The sequence below is a fragment of the Dermacentor andersoni genome, chromosome 7, assembly GCF_023375885.2.
Source record: "Dermacentor andersoni chromosome 7, qqDerAnde1_hic_scaffold, whole genome shotgun sequence".
NCBI lineage: Eukaryota > Metazoa > Arthropoda > Arachnida > Ixodida > Ixodidae > Dermacentor > Dermacentor andersoni.
The window spans coordinates 120,625,701-120,651,458 of NC_092820.1; the positions used below are offsets into that span (position 1 = coordinate 120,625,701).

Below are 25,758 nucleotides of genomic sequence, written 5' to 3' on the forward strand. Positions count from 1 at the left end.
TTCACGACAATTTGTGATCTTGTTTCTGACTCCCTCCACCATTTATGTTGTCCCAAGTTGTGTATGCAATATTGTATATGCAGATGTGTGTTTGCACGCGTGATTAGGTTCTCTGCAATCTATTAAACTGCTTTTTTGCAGTTTTTATTACCCATATTATTTTGCGTATACCTGGGTGCTGTACGAACTGTTGACACGGCTATTAAGTCCTCCGTCAGGCTATTTCTCGTCAGTCTCCAACCTCCTCTAGATTTGGCAAGGAAATAAAATTAAATCTGCAGCGAGACTTGCCATAATCTGCTGTCCAGAATGGTGTACTGCGTGTCCATATTCCGTGACACTCGCGTTTTAGCATTTCATGGTACAATGAAGGCATGCGGCCTTTTTTGACACGTCAGTGGAGAACGGATGCGATTCTCAGCAACTCCTTTGCTATGCTTGCTGGCTTAAAATAAGAATAAGACGTAAGGGAAAGTGATTACACGTACGAGTCTGCGTTCTGCTGCAGTTAGTTCTTGTATATTCAGCAAGTCAGAAAGCGATATTCAAGGCCTACTATTTCTATCAAGCTCTCGTGAGCTCAATAACGTTGCGACGAAGTTTTGCAATGGTTATAAGTGCTTCCAAGATGGCGGCGTTTCATCATGTGCGTCACGATTTCGGAGGCCATGTTTTGTTTTCTGTTTTTTATCCTACTGTGATGTCATCGGTTGTCTTCTGGTAAGTGCAATGCGGCTTTAAGATCTGAAATTCGCCAACTGGAAAAGTAGGATTCCTTTCGCTTTCTTTTATGTCCAGAACGCCATCGGCAGCAGTGGTCAAGAGAGTCAGCTCAAGAACTCCCGGTTATGTCAGCGTGGCCCAGCAACGGCATTACACGATGGCCTCCGACAACAATTGTTGATGAAATGTTCCGTGAGCTTTAGAGATCACCCGCTGTCAAACAGCGCAGGTCGCAGGTCTCCTGCAAGCTCTGCTTATTCATTTCCGTTTAGCGCCTTGTGTTATTACTTTTTCTATTTTCTCAAAAACTTTCCTTGCATAAGATATTTAGTACAAGACCATAGTACGTTTTACTTTACCTTCCCACTGTTCGACGAGTCAGCGTGGCTGGATTCCGTCCTTGAGATGAATTAGATTCTGAGACCAACGATGAGGAGGATGAGGAATAAACTTTATTTAGTACAGCAGATTTGAGACCTAGGCCTCTCTACCTACATGATGGCCTTGGGCCCTGGCGGCATCTTTCGCCTGCTGGATTTCCTTAAGTTGGTCTTCCGGTGCACAGCTGAGCAACGCGGTCTCCCGCTACTCTCTGGTCTTGTTTATTTTATTCTGGGTGGGTGTCCGAGGACAAGCCCAAACCATATCGTGTAGGTCCACGCTTTCTTCACAGAATCTACATCTATCCGTGCAAAAATCCTGGTAGCAGCGGTGGCAGGCCACCGGGTTCGGATATGTATCTGTTCGTAAGAAGCGCCATGCCGTCGCTTGTCGTCTACTTAGCGAGGAGTGTGCCGGGGGGAAAGGAGCCCTTCCCAATTTATAGTGTTCGATGATCTCGTTAAAGCTGGTCGTCCGGTCTCTCTCCTTTCTCAGTATTTGTTGCGTGTCGCCTGCTCGGTCCGTCAGTTCTCGAGCCAGGTTGTGCGCTATTTCGTTCCCGGGAAGTGAAGAGTGTGCGGGTTCCCATATAATGTGAATGCCTCGATCTTCACGAAAGTTGTTCAAAATTCTCAGCGCTTCCAGCGAGATTCTTCCTTTTGCATAGTTCTTGACGGCTGTCTTGGAGTCGCTTACTACGATTATAGCCTCCGTGGAGGCTATTGCCAGTGCTAAGGCAGCCTCCTCCGCCTTCCCTGTTCTTACAGTGCCACTAACGCTGGAGTCACCCTCTAGACTCGTAGCAACTATCGACATACTCTGTCTATTTGCGTACTCCGCCACGTCCACGCAGACCACGTCCCTGACACTACGGAATCTTTTGTGGAGAGCTCCCGCTCTTGCGATTCTTCGATCTTGGTGAAACTCCGAGTGCATGTTTCTCGGGATTGATGGTATTGATAGATGTTCCCTTATTTTCCTTATGAGGTCTCTCGGCACTCTGTGCTGTGCTTCGTAGGTTATTCCGATGTCATCTAAGATGTCTCTCCCCGTCAAACTCTGTGTAAGCCTTTCAGCCTGCGCTACTCTCTGCGCCTCACTAAGTTCCTCTATTCGTCTATTCGCCTGTTCGTCTAAGCTCGATTTTTATGTCAGTATAAGTCTTTATGGTGTCAGTGTTTGTTGGCTTCTCATGATATAAGTTCGTCTAGTGTGTTGTGCACGCCGAGCACCAAGAATTTCTCGTTTGACGTATTTGCCGGAAGTCCCAAGGCTTGCTTATACGCTGATACGAGATTTTTTTATGAAAGCTCGTAGGGTTTATGATTTTTTATGAAGCTAGCCATACGACAAGCAAGACTAGCTACTTTTTTATATATGAAGATAATTGACACATAAAAACAACGTGCCAAAACATAATAAAGTGAAAACAGCAGTCAGAAGTCAAGTCCGCGCATAGAAATTACAACTAACGAGAGAAAGCGCTGAAGTTCTTTACTGAGATGCAGAGAATTATGCCGGCGTATGTCTAGTCGCCTAGATGCTACTCTGGCGTAGGAAAGGGGACAGAAAGGCTCTAGGTGGAGGAGGGCGAGAAATTGAAAATACATTTTTATTTAATTTTTCATTTAAAAATACATTACAGGCATCAAACTGAGGCATTAAGTAAGGAAGGCAGTACGTAGAAAATACATAGAATGTATCCGCGAATCGCATAAACAAGGTTGGGCTAACAGCGACATACCTGTTGAGCAAAAATCTTTTGTTGGGACGCGTCGTTTGAACTACGTTCTTTTGACAGGTAGTTCAGCTTGAAGAATGTTGTCCAGTAGCGCACTGCTCTAGTAGAGGCAAGGGAAATGTGTACTTGTGAATGTGAAGTATTTCGCGAAAGTGTCAAGGTGGCCGCTGTCGTCGTCTGAGCATTCTATGCGCTGTTCGCGCTGAGCTGCGGGTTTTTTTTTTTCTTGCTACATTTTATTTCAGTAAGTCTTTCTCAGAATGTGTATCGATTTTTTCAACCTCGGGATCATGTTGGGTGCATCGACTAAAGGACTGTGGAACGGCTGGAGGAAGATCTGTGCCCCCTAGATGAGACATTGTCTTTGTAGTCATATGGACAAACAGACAGAAATTTTGGAAGAAGAGTGACGATAAATAAATGAAAACTTATAAATAAAGCTTTCTGGAATTCCATTGTACATTCCATGCTGAATGTTCGTTGAATACCCAACTCCGTATACTTCAAGGACGTATGTTTTCTTAGCTGAATCCCATTTAGTCATTAAGTCTGATGATGTCTGCGCCCTCGGTCTGAGCCTCTGACAATCTCTGGTCTGAGGTTTTCTTTTAAGTTATATACCATTATATCTCTTGCACGACCAGAGCCCATGGGGGGATTCTGTGGCACACGATTTGCTTTTTTATGACTGTGCTCAAAATGAGTTCATGTTCACTACTGCTATTCTCTAATTGAATTACTCTTCCACAGCCGATCGCTTCTTGCCTTTATCATTGAGGCACAGACTTGGCCGAAACGTCAAAGGAATGCCATGTTACTTCCACCAGCTGAGAGGATCAGTTTGCTTCATTTTAGCACTATATGTAAGCAGTTGTGCAAGATATGTACTGCTTTTTCACACTGCAGCAGCACTTCCTGCTTTCGAGGCTCAAGCTATGTCGACGATTATTCAATGAGCCTTTCAATAAAGCAGGTGACAGCGGTATAGTCAAATTAAAACAAAGGACGGTCACAGGGGTTCCATCACCATAAGTTGTTGCAATGTAACCAATGACCTACGCTTTGATCTGGTATGGAGCATTTCTGGCATGCTGAGTGTCTGGCATGTCGAGATGCAAGCCCGCACACTCACTTTACAGATTCACGCAACTCTTCCAGATCGCCCAGCGGGACTCACTCCGACAAAACCACGCCAAAAAAAACGAGACATGCAATGACGGTTTGGCAGTAAGCGAGTAAGATTACCGGCACATGCCTGTTGTCCGTGGCCACTGGGCTTAAAAACCAGTGTTTTGCGAAACGAGCACAGCAAGTGGAACACACCATGTGGGGAGCATAATTTGTAGGCGTAATACAACACTGACTATAAATAAGGTGACCATCGGTATCTGTGCTGAAGTTCTTGCTGCACGAGCCAAGACATGATTTCTATGCTTAAAACGCAAGTCTTATCAGTAGACTTTTGTAAACAGCCTTCATAAAGCCCTATTGCTGCTTATTACATAATGAAATTTGTTTGGCAATATCAAAGCACAATATGTGCAGGAACTTTGTCACAAGTAACAAGCACCCTTTAGAAATGGCACAAATGGCGGTATAGGCACGTTTATAATGACAAGTAGGCCACAAGCTCGAAGTAAGTAACAGCTCTTGTCGCTAAAGGAATTTGCGTATTAATCACAATTCATGTATGTATATGATAAACAAAGGAGCACAATATAGGTAGCATTTATTTCTTGCAGGCCCTCAGTTCTTCATTGGTGCTTCAGCAGTAACTCTTTTCTTGAAAGTGCACATGCCGCAAGTAATGATGTGCCATTCTTTGACTTAACTAATTATTGCATGACAATGGCTTTTGTTTTTTGTTTCTGAGGATTGACATATTGCACACAACGCCATATGACTTCTGCAAGGTAAAGCAGTGTTAAAGGAATACATGTAGGAAAATGGTGAAAACAAGGTGAGCGACCAGGTAATTGGGAAAATGCTTGCACTATGCAAATGCCATCGCACTAAGCTGACATCAGCTTATCGCCAGGCCAATGCATTTCTCAAAGTAGTACAAATGAACACAACAGCCTGTGGAACTGTGCCCCACTTAGGGAATAATTAATTACACAAGATGATGAAATAAATTGCTAACACATCAGTGTAAAGCTTGTAAGTGATTTTAAGAAATAAGCGCTGATTAGATCGATGTGATCTTGTTCCTGAGGCTGAGGATGTTGCATCTTCCGCAATCGGTCTTGATTATCAACCTGGTGCTGTTCCTAAGGCTGAGAATTTTGCATTTCTTTCAGATGGCACTTTGACAAGTCTCAACCAAAGATGTTTGCATTCAGTCCTGGCAAATGTGTTGACACTACGCTCTCAATTGAGTCCAGAAGGAAAAATCTTGTTAAAAACAAGATGATGCATTAGTATAAGCACCCACTTCTATGATAAGACACATGCACTAAGTGCCACAATCACCAGAATATGTGTAAAGAAGGAAAGAGTCATTGGAAACTCTGAAGAGAGTTTAGACCACTGAAAATAGAATAGGAAAAGACTGGGAGAGCAATATAACAACCCTGAGTTGCAGAATCGACAACATTTGCTTAGGCAAGTTCATTAGCCTAGACATTTCCGTTCCCGTTTCCAGTGAAATTCCTCTGCCCATTGGTATCACCATTTCAGTTACTGTATCCGCTGATGTAGCCATTGCCGAAGCCATTACCCTTGCTGAAGCCGTTTGCACTACCATTGCCGTATCGATTACAATTGCCGTTGGTTTACTCATTGCCATCAGCATGAATTTGGCCAGCAAGCATACATGAACGGCAACAGAACCTTGAGTAGTGCTTGTGCGTGCAGTAACGAGCACGCAGAATGAGGTTGCAGTTGGCAAAGCGGGGGTTGTCAGTGCACGACTCCGGAACATAGATATCTGCAAAAAAGATGACATTCATTGAAGGCACTGGGCACTTGCTTCTGCTGATAATTTTGCACCAAAAGCAACTGTCAGAATGTAACCCTATGACAAGTTTTTCAGCTCATGATGTTCTCATGCTTGCAAGTTGTGGCAAAGGCCCGTAAATGTAACAAAGTATTTTTAGACACTGAAAGCTATGATTAAAATTTTATGAATGCTTCCTTTCTTATTTAAAAAAAATTGTGCAGAGATGCTCCATGCGGGAAGGCTTTATGAGGCATGCTTTACACTTCATTTACTCAAGTGAACTGTTCGCACTCTCTAGACAACATATAAAAAATGCATCACTTTTAATTACCTAACTGCAAAATCTCAAAAAGTGCACTTATGATAAATAGGATTTACTAAGAGCCATGGCATAATATAATGCCAAAGCAAGTGCTTTTTCATCTCCTTTGCTCACTTGTCTCAAAGCTGCTCTATTGCTCTGCACGGAGAAACGCAATAGGAACAAACGTTGAAGCAAAACAAGTGTTGATTTGTGTTGTTCCTCTTTGAACCCTCAGTCCTTTTCATTCATTTATACATACTACAGCCCTATTATAATGCTATATCAAGAGTGGGAAAGAGCAGAGAACAATAAATTAGCAGAAGACAAGGCGAACAAAAGCAAATAATCAAACCAATTAACACGAGCAAACAAACATAGGCACAAAAAATAATACAGTTAAAGGAAATAGTTGCTTTAATAGTATTATACATTGTTCGGTACTGCACACAATTATGAACGTGCACCAACTGCCCAATCTTGTTCTTTAGAACAGTACTGCTCAGAGACAAATCCTATGAAATCCCATAGGGTGGAGGAATGTTACAGAAAGGTAGAAAGTCAGCATCCACCCGGATGTGGCACAATATTGCCAACACCCCACAAAGGTCCCTGCATGGCACTTACCGTCCATGATGATGTGAACCGAGACCGATGCATTGCTGTGGCCATTGTCCGCCTGACAGGAGTATTCACCCCCGTCTGACATCGCCGCCGATGGAATCAACAGCGTGTGGTTCTCCACGAGAACATGATGACTGTCTGTTTCGACTTGCTTGCCGTCGTGCAGCCAGGAGACACGTGGCTCGGGAGCGCCGGTCACGTAGCAGTCAAGCTGCAGAGGTGCCCCCACACGGTTCTCGCTGGTAGCTATCACCACGTCGACTGTCACGACCTCTGCAATGAGATGCAGATAGTTTATTGAGTGCTTGCGCTCAACCGCTGTTTCTTAAGGCAAAGAAAGAACTCAATCTTATGTTGCAAAATGCCAAGGATTTCTTTTTTCGCGTTCGCCTGCACAATTTGTTAAGGACTAACCCACGAAAATTTTGGTCTTCTATTTTACCTCGCGGTGCTTCATCCACTTCTTTCAGAATAGATAATGACGTCACCAACGACCCGGTGGTGATATCCGATGCTTTCAACAAGTATTTCCAATCCGTGTTTGTTGGCGATAACAACCTTATCCCGACACTTACCACTATAGTTTCTTCTGAAGCAATCACTGACGTTGAGATAAACTGCGAAGGCGTCCTCAACCTTATATTAAACCTGGATGTTAAGAAATGCACCGGTCCGGACGGGATACACAATGCGTTCCTTGTTCGTTATTCGTTGTGGTCATCAAAATATCTGTCAGTCATATTCAGAAAGTCCTTATCATCCTCTACTGTACCTTCTTCGTGGAAGTTAGCCAAAGTGCTCCCTCTTTATAAATCTGGAGATAAGCAGTGTTTGTCGAATTACAGACCAATTTCACTGACGTCACAGTCATGCAAAATGTTGGAACACATCATTCATAAGCACATCACGCTCTTTCTGGAATCAAATAATTTATTGTCTAACATGCAACATGGGTTTAGGCGCTGCTTTAGCACGTTAACGCAGCTAGTTGAGTTCACGCATGACATTTCATTTAACCTTGACGTAGGCAACCAGGTCGATGCAATTTTTATAGATTTCTCGAAGGCATTTGACACCGTTTTACATTCTAAACTTATTGCTAAACTTAATGCTGTACTGAATAATCCTCATTTGGTTAACTGGATTTTAAGCTTTCTCTCATTTCGCTCCCAGTTCGTCTCTTACAGTTCGACTGACTCCGCTACTGTTGATGTGACATCAGGCGTGCCCCAAGGCTCCGTCCTTGGGCCACTTCTTTTTTTATTATACATAAACGATTTGCCACTTCACTACTCTTCTAACATCCGTCTCTATGCTGATGACTGCGTTTTATATGAAGTGATTAAATCTTCTAATGATCATTATCGCCTTCAAGAGTCGTTTTCTAGGTTTTGCGATTGGTGTAACACTTGGCAAATGAACATTAATTTCAATAAAACCGTTCTGATGTCTTTCTGCAACAAATCTTCCCCCTCCCTTTTCAGTTACTCGTCCAATGGCCGTACAGTAGATAAGGTTTCTGAGTATAAGTATCTTGGTGTAATTTTTACGCATAACATGTCATGGTCCAAACACATTGACTACATATGCAGTAAAGCACTAAAAAAGTTAGGTTACTTGAGGCGAACGCTAACCCGATCTCCTAAAGACACAAAGTTACTAATCTATAAATCTCTAATCCGCCCTGTTCTTGATTATGCATCTGTAGTTTGGAGCCCGCATAAGCAGTTGGAGATTAATAAACTAGAGGCTATACAGAAAAAAGCTGTGCGTTTTATATGCCATCGTTACGATCGAGACTTTTCGCCCTCTTCAGCACTTTCTTCCTTGAACCTAAACACGCTCTCTTCTCGTCGCCGTATCGACTCATTAAAATTCTTGCACTCCATAGTCAATTCTTTAGTTAGGCTCTCAAATGATAATTACATTAACTTCACGCCGGGATCATCCACGAGAAGACATCATGACCTAAACTTGATACCCTACTACGCACGTACTAACATGTTCAAATTCAGCTTCTTTCCCCGCTCAATCGAAGACTGGAATTCATTACCTGGATCCATTCGCTCATGCTCATCCCAAATTTTTGCAACCGCCATCCCAGATGCATAATCATGGGTATAGGTATGGGCATAATCAGGCATGGGTATGCCTGGCAGCATTTGTATTTGTATAACTTGTGTATTCTTTCACCAGTGCTCTTTTGCAAAAGTGTTTACTTTTATTTCTGTGTATTTTCTTTTTTTATCTGTGCTCTTTAAAAGTGTTCACTTGTGTATACCGCTGTATACTCCAATGCTTTTTTTGTACATTTTCTTAACCCACTCCTGCTATAGCGCAAATTGCGCTGCAGTATGTATAAATAAATAAATAAATAAATAAATAAACAAATAAATAAAATAAATACTGCACTTAAAGCAGGAACATTTACGCATTTACTAAAGCGATCACTAAGTACGTCCCAATGGACACGTTTATTATGAACAGAAAATGCTTGCCCGACACGCATGCATGCATGCACATACACCCAGGGTTAATTCTTTCCAAGATCATGCAGCTTACTTATGTTCCACAATGGAAGCTGCTTGCAAGAAGAAATTTATGTTCCAGACAGTCATGGCTCAACTGGCATCAAGCCTAACCAACAGAGAAATCCTCTCACTCAAATCACAGACTGGAGAACGGGCTGCTGGGGTGACACACAAAAAATGCCTTTAGTCTTGCCCTTGCTGCCTTAATAGCAAGTCTGTGACCTTTTCACAATGAGCCAGTGGAAACAGCAACAGTAAGGAAAAACTCACAATGTTCCGCAATATTATCTATAATTAACTTGTTTCTTTTACTTACTTTAATAATTTACAAACACTGTGCTTGGGGAGCACTCCCAGTTAGAGTCTAGTACTTGTACCACTGTACTGTATTGTACTGTGACACCTCTCCTGTGACGTGGGCACTGGCTGATTCATAGAGAAAAGCATAGAGGGAGGTCACATGGAGATTATGCCAACTCATCTGTTTCGGCACAGGCAGTTCAAATTTAGGTACAGCAGTGGGACCTTCGGTGGCAATTTTCTATGCAACAAGAATGATATATTGGCACATGGAAAACGACAACAGACCTCTAGACGAACAATCTATCGATGCAGCTCTACTTGACATTTTCCTTTAGTGTCCCTTTAAGCACCAGACTTCCTCACACTTTACTTCGCAGATGAGCCTCTATGCAAGAAATAAAGAAGGTTCAATATTTAAGTCATGCTAGCATGCATGAAAGCCGAGTGCAGTCATACAAAAAGAAGTGCCAGTAGCAAGTATTTTAAAAGCAACTGCTTTCTTTCTCCACAGTAAGAAAAGGCACCCCTCACAAGCACAGCGTCACCTAAATGCGGTCGACCTTCACTGTGTCAATGCAAGTTAATCTGGAGGATGTGCCACAAGGCTAGTCTAATTGGGTTGACGTGTTTGGATGTGCTATACAGTGAACACAGATGGCAGACCAATGATGTGTCTCATGTTCTCGTTCATTGTCTCTATGTGTACCATACATTGCTGCACACACTGAACATCTATGGGCACTGTGAAGCTTGTGCAATTTTGACGCAATTAGACAGTTGAGCCTCGATATAACGAACCCAGATATGACATATTATCAAATATAACGGAGTCAAGTAGAAACGTTTCTCACCAATATCAACATGTAATAAATATATGATTATAATATATATAAAATATAATGAAGTTATTTCTATGATAAACACACTGTTGTTATAACGATGTTAGACGGTATATAGTGCTAACGTGTAATTGTCACGTACAAGCAACTAAATATATATGTATGTGCGCCATCATCTCATTCATGGTCTGAGTGCACGGTGAAGTCTATGTAACAGGCGGAATGTTTTTTTTTTTTTCAACTGCTTTTTATTTGGGCATGACAACAACATCCCACCAGGTAGCCATACTTTTTAGGACCTTATTAGAGACTTCCTTTAATTTGTACCTTCAGATAATGCAAACCAATATTGCTGTCCCATTAAGGTCAAGGTATCAGGGGTTGAATGCTTGCAGAAACCAGATGAGGCAGAATACCAATTCCCTTTTTTTTAATCGGCAGTCATGAACCGCTATGTAGCTATTGGACAACAAATCAGTGCTAGCTAACAGTGCATCCCATTATATATTATGAAACACATAGTTAAGTTTTGTCTCCCGGGACTTCCAGGCCGACGATTCTTCCAAGTGTTTTCGTCATTGTCCGGCAACACTTTGCACTCAGGGAGACCAAGCAGCCGCTTCACCGCGCGCATGTCACTCAGCAGCACATACGGGTGTCCTTGTCGACTAACAGAAACACAGGCACTGCCGCAAGTGGCGGCATTCCTGTTGTAGTGTGGGAGACACACAGTCTACTTCGACACGTCCGATGTTGAGAGACACGAAATATCTTGAATATGATGCACTATTAGAAATGATCGCTCAAGAATATCCTCCTTGAATACAGTTTACCTTTGAAGGTTACCATTGGTTTTCGTGCGCCATCGCGGCGTATAGTACTTATAGTTGCCCCGACAAAGCGTTTGCCAAGCAAATCCTAATGGGTAGGTGACTGTGCTGTTGAAATGTAGTTTGTGCAGCTTCGTCAACTGCAGTGCACATGTTTTGTGCACGTTGGCTGATCCGCGTCGCGCTTGCAATGCCTGCTGCGCCGCAGTGCATGCTTTCGCTCTGAAAGCTGGAACAGGAAAGATGTGTTCGGCCTTCCTCTACTCAGCATCGTGTATACTGCACAGCCGTTGTTCGTGTTCGAGTATGTATTCGAGCACCCAACGACCACGAAACGCATCAGCATTCTCGCAACCGCTCAAATCACGAGCGCAACAGGGACAACGCACGCCGAGCGAGATGCCTGTCAACTCGTAAACTATGCAAATCAACTCGAAATGCGCCTGGCTACCTAGGCGCAACATGGCGCAGCTGAGAGGTCAACAGTTGCGTATGGTTCTTCAATATTCGCCATATCCACATCGCTACCGCTTTGACGCCAGGTGCACGCATGAATTTCATGACTGCTCGGTATATAATCCTTTCATTCATATAAAAACTTTCAGTTGTTCAACCAGCGCTTGTCCTGTCTTCTTTCTTGTGTTTCGTTTGTGTGCGCTGCCCAAGAATGGAAACCACTTCTGTTGCATGCGCTAGCAGTGGCCGAAGTTAACGCGTGCCGACAAATTGAATACGTGCACGATGCATTGAACATGACCGGAGTTCATTCCTGCATCACCACTGCACCGAGCGATCGAGTTACTGAAGCAGAAGTGATTACTGATACGTTCAACTTCCGTCTCTTGAGCACTGTTAAAAATGGCCAAGCTATTTACATTGCTGCCTCTATTCTAAATTTTAGGGGACGTAACAGTTAAAGTTGTGTGCGCCTGTCGTACTTCTGTTATGCGGCGATATATTTTGTTTATTTCCGCACAGTGTCGATGGAAGTTCGATGTCACACTCAGAAACAACACGGATTTCTAGCAAACATTTTGTGGGAGACTGCAAAAATGATTTTAGCTAACACGCATTGTATATATGATGTCGTCCCAATTACCTGCTCAGCGTCACTTACATGACTAAGCAGACGCTGCCCTTTCGCCACATTTCAGCCATAAAAATAATCATCAAGCGTACCGGTCTTCTTAAAGGCAAATAGAAGCGTGCACATCGCCCTTGGAATAAAACGTCCACGCACACACACGTAGGCACACACCGCGCGCCGTACGAAACGCGCCCAAACGCGCAGTGCAAGAGGCAAACAAGGCGGTGCGAACGAGAGATGGGAGAGGCGTAAACACGCTAGTTAAATTTTGCCCCGCATGCGGCGCTCTCATGCTGGTGCCCAATGGTTGACCGAGATATTGTGGCGAATGGACGTGCTTTTCGGGATTCCGTGGCGCCGACGAAATCATAAGTCTTTGTGCATACTTTGAGCTTGCTTCTGTTTCTGATTTGCTTATTTTTTTGCCTTCAAATAGTAATTGAGTGGTTTTCATTTTTTTTTCTTTTTTTTTCTCGTATTTCGTGTGCGCGGGTGTGTTTCGTGTACATTTGCTTTTGCAGGATGGTTAGAGCGTCCTATCGCGCCACGGTGCTTCAACACGTGCTGTGGGATGTTGAGGGTTTGTAGCCTTTAAATGGTAGCTTGGAGGTGGCAAGACTAATAGCTCTTAGTGGTTTTACTGTGTGTGTTTTGGTAGGAAAGTGAGAACGTGGCCGCGTGGTTGAGCGCGTGCGAGAGCGTGTCATACCTTGGGTCTCCGCGGCATTGATTGCTTTTGAAACAGTGCATGGTCAGAGTTGCTTTGCGACATTTTGAGTATTTGGATCCTGTGTGTATCAGTGTTTGCTAAAAGGTACGTGCTCTGCATTATTATAGTATTTGCATCAGAAAAAAGCGTGCAATATATGCAGTGTGCGGGGGATCCCTCAAGGCAGAGGAGGGGACGGATGAGAATGGAAAGGGAACCGAGTCAATCGGCACACACTGTGATGTCGATGCTAGGCTCAAGAAAATGGAGGATTTCCAGGAAGAGCCCGTCAAACAGGTGGAAGAGCTCAAAAACGAGCTAAATAGGGCTCGTGATGCATGGAAGGTAGTTGAAAAAAACACTTGAGGAAAAGCTGAACAGGGTCGCCACTGTAAACGAGAATGTACGTGACAATGGAACGCAGTCCCCCGACGTAACCCGACGTAGCAGAAACACAGGCACTGCCGCATGTGGCCACATTCGTGTTGTAGTGTGGGAGATACACAGTTTACGCTGTCGAGCATATGTATGTAATGGGAGGCCTGGTGGCAACATTGCGCATGAGATTCTGCGGAATGTCCAGGGTTAGTGGCTCACGGAGTGATTTATGTGTTTATGTGGCGGTTTATATGGTTGCGGAGCGATATATATGTTTGCGGGGCGATTTCTGTGTTTGCGGGGCTATTTATGTTCGTGGGGCGTGCCATTGCACCGGGTCAGCTCATCGAGGTGTGTGAACATTGAGCACACTGTAAACTGTGCATAGGTAGACCATGCTACTCTGTAAGATATAATGTGCTTAGTATGATAATAAAGTATGATTCGAATAGCAGGGACTATTCAATTCGTACTCAAAATTTCAGACATTTGTGTGTAGCACACAACCAGTGTGATGAAAGAAATTCAAAATTCTTAAAGCAAGGAAACAAAGATTGCTAAGCCCCACCAGTAACGACAGCCTGGACACACACGTGAGCGCAGCCATTGTAGCAGCACTTGCGGACGTCGGGACAGTCGGCGTCCACTCGGCAAACATCTCTGCAGTTGGCTCGAACCACGGCTGCAGGTTGTGCCTCGACTTCGGCTACGGGGCAGTGGCCAGGCTTGTTCCCTGTTCAATAAGAAATACTCTTGTTACAGTGACCTGACACATGTCAAAAGTGTCCACTCGAGCTAAAAGAGAAACAGGTCAATATACAGCAACAATTTTGCGCCAGCGTTCTTTTACAACTTTGCCGAATTCTGCTCCTTACCGCATTCTTGCTGAAATGCTCTCGTGATGGTCTTTGGAATTTTCATTTGGTGTGCAGAAAGTGCAGTTTTACAATTTCTTTTTTATGTGATCTATTAGTTAAAAAATGTCATACTGTTTGTTTTTGAAGTTGTAGAAATCCTACCGCATGTTTCTCACACGTAAAATGATGACAGTTAGCTAGTATTAAGGTTTACAAATATTGCATATTTTAGTTTTACACCTATTAAGGTTTATAAATATTGCAAATTTTAGTTTTGCATCAAAGCTGTTCTCAACATCGCATCATCTGCATTATCACAATGTCGTGAGACAGCACAATTTGCTGATTTCATGTAGCAGTAAGCAGAGGTGTGCTAACATCACTCATAAAAATATAAGCAAGATTGCTGCATGGATATCTTATGGTTACGCTCGTGTGTAGTAGCTGCAGCAATTGCACGGAGAGCGAGCCAGTGTATCATGACGTCATGAGGCATCCACCTACTGAGCATTGAAGCCAGAATTGTTTTATAAAAACCAGTAACCAGGGGACTCTTACACTTGCCAGTAATGCTTTTTAGAGGTAATAGAACTTGACCTACATTGAATGTAAAAAGCAAAAACAAATGACAAGCAGAAAATGACATCTCACATTCGCAGCAAGAAATGGTGCAGAAACAGAGGACACCAGGCATTAACTTGTTCACTCTTCAATGTAACAGCAAAGTACTGTACACAAAAGTGGATCAGCAGAACACTTTTACCAACCAATGTCATAGCGCTTAAATGACCGAATTTCCAACTTGTCTTGCTGGTCTCATTCATCTGTAACTGATGAAAACAGTAACACATAACGTGCAAATTTTATTATTATATGGCAATGCACACACAGGGTGTCTACCAGGTTGACATTTCCAAATTCCCCGAGTTTTGAAGGTTTTCCCTGGTTGCCATTGCACAATTCTCTGAGTGATGCAGAACTATGTTTTATGTCAAGACGGCCTGAAACCATATCACCTGATGCTATCACTATCTAATAAGCATATGAAAAAAATTTAGAAAGACGATTTAATCCGGTTTGAATACTAAGGAGTAGTGTTTATGTTATTCAAAAAGAGAATAGAAGGGAAGGTTTAAAACATGCACAGCAGATAAAATGTACTCGAAAAGAATTGCCAATGGAGTCGGACATTCTCAAATACGAATAAAAAAAAGATGCATACAGAAGCAAATATTCTGGAATATGAACTATTTCTATCAACTGATAGCAAGCTCAGTGGTATGAAGCCCGGAATTTGTCACAATTGAGATTCTCCCTCAACAGCTCGTAAGTCAATCTCAACTGTCCTGACAAACTCGCAGCCTGGGCCCGACGCGTTAGTGCTGTGTTTCACTGCTTTAAAGAGTTTATTTTGGTTTGGATGAGGGACACCTGCATCTCGGCATCAGCCAACACTTTGTTTTTTGAGTTCAAGCTCCTTCAAAAGGGCGGCAGCACGTTTCCTTTCCCGCTCATTCCTCAGTGCGTAGGTCCTTTCTGTTCTTGTCCTCCTTCCGCCACTCGTTCGCCCCACGGACAATTTGAAGCATCTTCTTGGTCAGTTGCACAGTCCACGTCCGATTTTTCGAACTCTCTAGGGGCCGCGATAACGTCCGAAAAATCGGCCATTGGGAAAAAAGAAATGCATGTCATTTACTGCCCTTAGGGGCTCAAACCACCACAGGCACATTCGAAAACGCTCTGAAGGCCTGTAGGTACACGTATTAAACATATCGGTGCTCGTACTGTGACAGGAAATACCGGGTCCACGCGTTTGTAATTAACGAATACATACTGTGTCCCGTGGCAGTAGGCCCTTCCCACGCTTGTTGTGCTTCACTGCGATACTTTTGGGTATGCTTCATTAAGCCTTCTGTATCCAGGCGAAGCTGACTTTCGGGAACCAGCATTATGCAACGCACCGCGCTTTCCAAGCTTCTAAGCCAATCTCGAGGACCACAAAGAGTACGTGCCATTGCTGACAGCAGCGCGTTCGTTAAATAAAAAACACGGCACCCAATGGCAAGAAGCTTCATAGCGAACGTCGAAGCAGTTAGGCCTAAGCGGCTACGGCTGCCAGCGGATCTGTGCGTGAGAGCGCCGGTTCGAGGCCGCGAGGTAATCAAATGGCAGCAGTGGTAGCTTTGATTAATGCTGTTTCCGATCTGCGGTCACGGCAAAACGTCCGGAAAATCGGAAAGCGAAGAGTTCTTGCGTCCGAAAATTTCAGACATTGTGATGCATTGACTCTATGGAGTACGTGGTGGTGGTGCCATGAAGCCGTGCAAATATCGGGAATCCGGGAAGTCGGTCGTTGACTGTACATTGGCCACTTCTCCAGCCGACGACAGGGCGTCAAAGACGTTTCATTACGATTCCTGTCTGTACTCGAGCCAGCATTACCGCGACTTTCGACCCTTTCAATAAAATTACAGCTAGTTTTTCCTGATGAAGGCACCAATTCCCTGAGTTTTCCCAGACGACTTAACATCCCTGAGAATTCCCGGTTTTCCCGGTTGGTACACACCCTGCACACAGCTTGTCGTGAAGGGCATACTCAACACACAGTGGTACCTTCACAGGAATAACATGTGCACTTGGCAAGCTCTACATGATGTCATCCGATATTTTGCAATGAAATTGAGGTTTGATGAATTATGGTTGTACAGATGCCGAGTTACCTCTTTACACTCTTGTGGAAAAAAACGTAGCTCACTTTTATATACTTCCTAAAATATAAAACAACATTTATGACTCAAAATTTGCAAGGACAAACTTCACAGGAAGCGCAGCTTTTAAAGCAGAGAACCACTGCTACTGGAGCATTTCCCATTACCTCTACGGATTGCTTTACCACAGTATTATAGCACATTTCTGCGGCAAGTGACACTGCCACCTAGAGTGCCTATGCCAGGTGATTTGCTTTTAATTTTCCATGTTTCATGACTCCTATTTCGTCAAGGTGAAACGATTGAAAACCAAGTTGTGCAACACATTGGTTTAGAGGACTGCCATGGGCCGTTCAGAATACAAACACACAAAGCCCCAGGCATGCAAACCAAACCGCATGAAAGGCTTGGCAAATGCTCACCTAGGCGACACACTGGACGATAGTTGGCGCTGCCATCGGCACTTCGATATGCCTCAATCCTGCAAAGCTCTTCTTCGTGGCACAAAAAGGTCTGAAAAAAGTAAATGCCAACACCTAAATTTAAGGTCGTCATTCTTGACTCGTACGCAAAGCGTAGCTCTTTGATAATTGTTACATGATGCTTCAATGTAGACTATTCTTAAAGCAGACCTAAAGGGAACTTAGAAACCCGTTCATCTTCTGAAAAGTTTCTTACAACACAATCTGACAATGCATAGCACAGCTGTGGGTTTATTTCTTTAAGAGAGGACCTTCAGTGCAGCTGGTTCTACAGTCAATCCATTCATAACACAGTCACTTTCACAAAAAATCACCCACGGCTCTTTACTGAGACATTCAAACAAGGTAGTGATTTTGGCAAGCATATAGGCATGATGTAATCAATAAAAGAAGTTCTAGTCTCGTTACGCACTGTAAATGGATACAGGCGCAAACCATGCTTCGGGAAGCCACAGCCACCTGAGAGTACCACTACATCAGAAATCTCTAAAGCATTCAGTGTTGGAAAACTCAGTGACAGATGCGTGAGCCAAAGTTATAGTGGCTTTAACTGTGAAAAAAGAGTTTGCTCTTCCGAACCTATGTGCGACACATTTCACTTTCACTGTTCATTTTTGGGCTTCTTAATCTACTTCCATTTCTTGGCAGGCACTTGTATTTCGTTTCTGCACCTCTACCGGCTTTCCAAAACCCTGCATGTGCCAAGACTTATCTTTCTGATATTGCCCAGAAGTACGATTAACTAAATTAGCTACACTTCATATCTCCCTTTAGTAGCCCCTTAACAAGTGTAAGTCATAATTAGGTTGCAACCAAATGGCTTATTCATTTTTCTTTTACTATTTTCCTAGCACAACCACCCCTGGTCCCCCTTTTTTTCGCTCTCTCTCTCTCTTTCTGCTCGCCTCTGCAGCCCCATTGTCAGCCCATTCTCCACAGAAGCTGCAGGTCATATTCGTTGACAATGATGACAACGACAATGGGTCGTGCTTACCTCGCAAGGGTCGCTGCAGCGGCATTGGACACAACCACGGTGGTCCACCGTCTGGTTCTTCCCAAGGGGACACTGCAGGTCTTCGCAGTTTGATGGGAGGCACTCCCGTGCTGGTGTCTGTGGTGGAGCTGCCGGAACGGACACCAACGCACAAAAACTAATGAAATGATGGCATGACAATGACAGCCAAAGGTGACAACAATGACAACAATAAAGACAACAACGACAGCCATGACATCAACAGCACAGCAACTATGACGATGATACGAGGACAATATTGTTGTGCGAAGGACGAGTCAGTAAGACGAGCAACTATTTACAGGTTATATTTACAAAAGCGGTTGCAGCGCTGGCCGGTTAGAATCACAGCGCGAGCCCAATTTGTTCTTCCTCCTCTTTTCTCGAGTGATGGCGCCCACGCGCCTCGTTCAAACGAGCAAATATCACATGCGTGTAGCAATATGTTGTTGATAATGACGACAGCGGCAGCACAGCAATGACAACTCCAAGACAGCACGATGGCTCACATGTGATGAAACCAAGATTGAATACTACCTGGAGGCAGTTTCTTTCTTTACGGCAGCTTTTCCTGTCAAGAAAACTTAACTTGGCATCTGTCGCAGATGCCACAAACACTCTCCATCAAACTACTACACAAGGCAGGTACAGCAGATGTGACTACATCAGTGGTACCGATGCAACCACGAGGCGCACTGTGCCATAAAGCTGGTGCATTCCTGAATGCAGCACCTCTTAAGACTCTAAGATTACCATCCCGAACATTCTGAAACTTCGCACACCTCTTCAATTAGCTCCCTGCAGAATGTGCGACTTCCTGCTCATCGCAGTTAGTGCAACAGCAGTCGACTCGCATTAGCACATGCACGAGCATGCAACAGACCAGCGCATTCACATCTACATGCAAGACATTCGCCATACAGCCCAGACCTGTCGCCTTGCGACTTCGTCACTTTGGGGTCATTGAAAAAACAGCTCAAGAGAACCAGATTCGTGTCGGACAATGACGTGAAAGAGTCAGTTACGGACTTTTCGAAGCAGCAACCCAAGGAGTTTCATGAGACGGGAATCATGCGACTCGTTAGTCAGTAGGACAAACGTGGAAACTGCTTTTAAATAAAGTACCTCGTTTGTCATATATTCGCATTGGCTCACTTTCATTTGACTCGCCCTGATATATTTTGCAGAACTCCTGCTTTTTATATGTGCTCTGTGTTCTGACTATAATTTCGGTGCAATTACAATACATGACCGATGACAACTGCTCCTGCGCAATATATTGGAACAAATGACAGCGTCATTGAAATTTTTTCCTGGCCGTTGTATGTGTAGAAAAATGTAAACAAGGCTCTTGACTAACAAAGTTTCATTAACATATTTATCCTCAACTTGTTCATTACACGGCCTTTACATCTTTCATATCAGCAGCATGCACTGCTTTGCTGGTTTCGAACTCATATAGTTCTAAAGTTCTCTGATATTTTCTTTACTTATTGAATAGACAAATACCATGGAAGCTTTGATGTCAGTTATTTGGGACCCAATTTTTGGGACATACGAGTATATTCTTTTATGAAAAAAAAAAACATATTACTTCTCTTGGCAGTGTGTAGCGTTCAAGAATTCGTTTGCAGCATCTTTGCCAATAGCAATGCAGCTATGATTCTTGCATTTGATGCCTCGACAAATTCTATAATAAGGCCGAGCTGCAACCTGAGCCCCCCCCCCCCCCCCCCCCCCGAACGAAATTTCTGGCTACGCCACTGGTGTCTTGTGCCAGGGTCGTAGAGTTGGGGCAGGTGGTGTCGTCCGTGAAGAAGCCATCTCTCTTTAAAGGTGACAGCAGGGATGAGGGCTACCCCAGCCAATGTCCTCCTCACGGAAACTTCCTCCACCCTTGTGAGATGTTGAAGGAGGGAGCAGGCACATGAGGGGATAACAGCATGTGTGTCTTGTCTGAGGGAATCATTTTCGGGCTGGAAAAGTGGTAAATGAGTAAGCCAGCACAACCAGTCATGGCCATGAGTGGTGGCACTAACTAACCCTCCCAGAGTTAACTCTAGTATGCGTACATAAATGCCCAAGAAAGTGGACAGAAAAACGGCATCACAGTAGCTCAACTGGTAAGACCATCGCACACATAATGCAAGAACATGGGATAATATCCCAACTGCAGCTGGATGTTTTTTTTTCATCCACTATAATTTTCCCTTACGATTTCAATGAAAAAAATAATTCCCTCTATATAAAACTTCTCATTGTCTGTTGGCTTCAGGTGGTTCTTCACATTATTGTGATTTTATAAGAAGGTTAAATGAATTGATAACGGAGGTTGCTCCTTATAAAACAAACGAGGTTCAAGGAGATGAGCTTGGCGAGAATCTGGGACCATGTGTAATATTATTTTCTTATTATTTAAAATGTTTTCATTCATTTTTTTAGCATTGAATGACATTTAACCCTTTGAGGGTCAATTTCTCTCGCCATATGCGACAGCCCAGGGTCGATTTTGTTTATTGCACATTCCAATTCTTAGAGACTTATTTCGAAAAAACTTTGCCGCAATTCTTCTTGGATGACCATAAAGTGCGAAAAAAATATTTTGTGTTGGTATATCTGGACTCTTCATTCATGAATAACAACAATAAAAGAGGAAATAAACTTATATCAAAATTTTTAGAACTATTTAGAATTAAAAATTTGATGCATTGTTACACACATAGTTCAAGGTTGTGAAAATGCGCACACGAAAGCATTTTGCAAGACTCAAATGTTCCTGCTCTTACATTAATAAGTACATCCATACCGTAATCGAACTGCGTAGGTGCGCGCACTCATGAAAACTGTATGGTTGTGTGCCCGTCAAAAAAGCAAAATGTGTGAAAAGCTTCCGCTCATCTTCATATTATCGCCAACCAGAGGCAATTAGTTTTGCGAGGGTCAAAAAAAAGCAAAGGAAACGAATGCATGGCGGCATCCTTCCTATGCGCACCCCTGTGAACACTAAATGAGTGGTAAACAAGCGGTCGCCCTTTGAGCAATTAGTAACGAAATGTCCATCAGTTTTTCAAGCGCAAGAAGCCAAACCGCCCACGGAACAAAACCTAAACCGTCGCCCGCCTGCACGCGCGCCAATGCGCGAGCGGTAGTATATAGACACGTGGAAGCAAACTAGCTCTAAAACAAACCATGCAACGAAAACCGAGAGAGGGAGGTGCACAAGAAAAATTCCCTGTATTCCCACATAGTGGCAGCACATGACAGAAAAGCAAACGTTAGGAAATCGGCGCGCTTTTTAAACATAGAGACTGCGCCGTAACTATAGGGCATCGACCATTTTTGGACTTGTTCGCGGCGCCGTATATTTACGTCACTGACTCTCAAAGGGTTAATCACTCACTCACAAGGGTATTTCTGCAACCTAATGATAACTGGCATGAATTTAACACAATATTGGTGTGAATCTAATGAAGGTCAGTAGGGATCCAAGAAAGTGCAATCTAGAATCAGCATAAGTATGTGGGATCCAACAAAAGCCTACAAGCACCCGGCAGAGAGTGCCCGTCCTGCACGCATTAACCCTTTCCAAATGGACGACAACCTGAGCTTCTCTAAAGAAGCTTCGAATGACAACACAGTTCTGAAGACAGCTTGAGCTGGTCTACTGCTCTGCACTTCAATTTAGCAACACCGGAATGAGCTGCCAACCGTATCCCTCAGCAGGCGTCTGCCGGCACCACGAATTCACTCGCTTGCATGCGGTGTGCATGCATGCGTGCATAGGAGACCTTGGAAGGTAAAGCTGGGATTAGTTACGGCCCTATCTGCTTCGATGAGCAAATGATGAGCAAAACTGCACTCGGGGTAGCATATTGAAGTTGAGCGTGGCATGTGCAAGAAGAGCACAAATATATATATATATATATATATATATATATACACGCTCAACTTCAAAATGCTGCCCCGAGTGCAGTGCAGCATTGGCCTAGTGCACATACTACTTTGTTTCTGCATCTTCCACACAAGAACAGACTTATAAGAAGAACACACTGGCTGCAGTAATGCTGAATTTTACACAAAATCTTTCTATTTCTTTGTTTGTGAAAGACATAAATATGCATGTGTTTTGTCGTTGAAAAGGGTTAGATGAGGGATATAACTTTTTATTATGCAGTGAAGGGCATCTTATGTTACATTACCTTTTATAATTAAAACGATATGCATTTTTCATGCAAATTGAACACACGCCTTGGCTTTGCAAGCTCATATGAATAATTCGCACACATAAAGAAATACTACTGATCTTCTTTTACAGATTCCCACACTTTTTTCATTCAACTTTAAAGGTTTAATACGATCTCCCTTCTTTTTCGTTTTCACTTTGCACCCTTGGAATGCCACTGATAAAACAGCTGGCCTCTTCAGACACCTCACAACCATAACTCGTGCTACTCACCAACGGGCGTGGGGCGCTCAATGGGTGGCTCTGTAGGCACTGGCACCCCCTTGCGGCACTGATTCTCGCAGGCTTCACGGTCGTTGAAGCTGTTGGCATTGCCCTGGCAACCACCGTACGTGAACTCATGGCACCGGTCCGTCTCGGGATCGTAGAACCACTGGGTGAACGTGCCACTGCACGGGCCTTGCACTCTCGGCAACAAGCACAGGTCTGCGTGTAGTAGTAGGACGGCAAGCAAGGGAGAAGAGCACCAGAAATCAATTGGTATGCAGCTAAACATACTCCTTCAAATGTGGATGCTCTGCAGCAAAAAATATTATTATTTATTTCCCAACACTACAAATACAACATAACCAGCCCACATAAGCACAAGTGCTTGTGCACATGGCTGGGCAGTACATAACTGGTGTATGTATGGGGTATTGGTGGTACTGTTGGGGCTCACTGTGTTGCCCCTAAAGAAACACCCTCAAGAAAATGCCCAGGATTGGAAGAATACAAATGTCAAAACACCAGTGCTTATATCCATTAAGCCTGCACGCAATAAACACTCAGAAATGCTCAGAATTCAACAATAACAAAAGGAAGACGGAATGGATGCATTGTCAATGGAACACAGGTCTTGAGTCAGAGGCTGGCTTACTAAACCTAGGCTGTTGTGCCATTTAGTTCGTGCCGGCAAAGCAACTGCTACGTCCTCTGTAAACGTTCCTAACAACTACATAATTTCATACAAGTCCACACTATACTCACCAGTACCTTCAGTATTGCTACTTAAAATTTTTACTTTTTACAGGCTTTTCATTTGCTTAGATGTGTGTCTGATGTCATCGGCAAAGGCGCCTGTCTAAAAACAGTTGATACATGAAGGTTGCCAAGAGTATTTTTAGTGACTACCGGTGAACCATCACTGATGGCGAATGGCGTAATTTTATGTATACTCTGCATGTCAAAAACGAATGCCCCTTGGGATAAATATGTGAGTGCAGATGAAATGACGCTTCACAGTTCATTCTTTTAAGCAACGCACATTGGAAGCTTTTTGGACATTTATTGCACTATTATATAAACTTGGTACATAAGCACTTCTCTACTATGGGACGAAAAGTCAATAGATTTGATTACTTATCAGTGAATCAGCAGGAGAAGGTCATAATAAGATCTGCCAAGAAAGCCAGTATATACCTTGCATTACTGCATACAATTCAGGTCCACGGTTTGAACATGTTGTTTTGTTAAGCTATTAAGCAGGTTGCACATGTGAAAAAGCAGGATGCAGGAATTCGAAATGAATGACTTGCCAAGGAATGCAACAGCACTTCCACGATCATTCAGATTTTCTAGACACTTCTTTTCCACTTGTGTCAAGGAGCGTGTCACTGCCGACCTACCTTGAGAACTGAAGCAGCGTTCCTCGCAGTCTCTACCGGACCTGAAGCGGTTCCGATTGCCAAGGCAGCCACCATAGTGGAACTCGCGGCACACGCCATCCTGCTTGTCATAGAACCAGCGCACCTCCATGTTGGTGCAGGGGCCTGCCTCAGTCGGCATGAAGCAGAACTGCAGGAGTTTCAAATGTGCTGTACAGTAATGTAAGCTACTGCTATGAGCTATACATTTCAAAAACAAATAGGCACGCCTGTCTTTGAGGTGAGACAATTGCATACAGTCGAATCCCAATGATACAAATCTTTTGAAGTCACGCAAGGTATTAATAACATTTGAAATTACTATACAAAACATTTAAGCAAACTAAGTGTGTAATTGGGTTGACACTTGAAAAAAGTTTGACATTCTGAAATACATTTAAGAGTGCAAAGTCTTCAAGGCCTAACTCAGGCAATAACTTGTGTAATTGTACTGGATTGGTAAAACATTTATTTGAGCCTGTAGTAAAACACACGCTTGTGCGCACGCTCCGGTTGGGGCCTATGTCGTCTTCTGGGCGCCGGTGCCGTGGCCTCAGTCCCCGCTCGCCATTGCCGGCTCGCTGAGTTCCTGCCGGGCCAGTGCTTCGATGACCTGCTGGACGACCCAGAGTTGTTCGTCTTGATTGTCGCTCACTGCAGCTGCTTCGAGTCGCGGTGGGATCCTCCCAGACCTGGCTTATTCCTAGTACTTCGTGCAATTCCACAGCATGCGTGCGAAGCCGGCCGTATCCCTTCGGCAGACTCTGCACTTCTCTGTCGGGTGTGTCTCGGGAAACATTCTGTGCATCAGCAACGGGCTGGGGAGTGATCCGTCTGCAGCTGTCTGAATAAAGTGGCCTGCTCTCGACTCAGCCCCGAGCAAGGGGGTAAGAGAGTTCTGCGAGCCAGGAGGAAAGCCTCGGTTATCTCGTTATACTCGGTCATTCTGTCCTTGGTGCTGAACCACATCATGCGTAAACATTATTTTCCAAGTTTCCAAGCTGTGAAGTGGTCACACTAACAGGTAAGGCATTTAAATGACAGTGAAATATGTTGGCATATGGACAATAAGACATAACAAACCACTACTTCAATTGTTACGTGAGGAGGGCCTCTGTGCTAACATCTAAACACCCAAGCATGCTGCAGGCAGGATAGGCTGCTCAAAATCACAAAAGAAAGAAGTTAATTAATGTCATGGATTTAAGTTGTCTTCGTTACCCCTATGGTCAAATTTTACCTCAGGGCTCCTTTCAGAGGAGGCCCAATAGAAAAAGATCAGGTCAAGATGAAGTTATAAATGAGTGTGCTAAGATGTCCAAGACATCACATTTATCGAAAACAGCACAAGAAAATGAAGTAAATACAAGACAGGATTGGTGCCAGCGCCGTGTGCATACAGAACCAGCTCCGGACAATGTCTTATCTCATCTTGACTATCGG

General features: G+C 43.7%; 1 protein-coding gene across 1 annotated transcript in view; it reads right to left on the reverse strand.

The window, feature by feature from the left end:
* Positions 1-2,685: 2,685 nt before the first annotated feature.
* Positions 2,686-25,758, reverse strand: part of LOC129385796 (papilin-like) — a 92,906-nt gene continuing 69,833 nt past the window's right edge. The window contains exons 27-30 of the mRNA XM_072289512.1: positions 24,298-24,466; positions 22,904-23,116; positions 6,715-6,984; positions 2,686-5,774 (exon numbers count right to left, since the gene is read on the reverse strand). Of these exons, the coding sequence (XP_072145613.1) occupies positions 5,620-5,774; positions 6,715-6,984; positions 22,904-23,116; positions 24,298-24,466 (807 nt within the window). The 3' untranslated portion in view covers positions 2,686-5,619. The remainder of the gene's footprint in view (positions 5,775-6,714; positions 6,985-22,903; positions 23,117-24,297; positions 24,467-25,758) is intronic.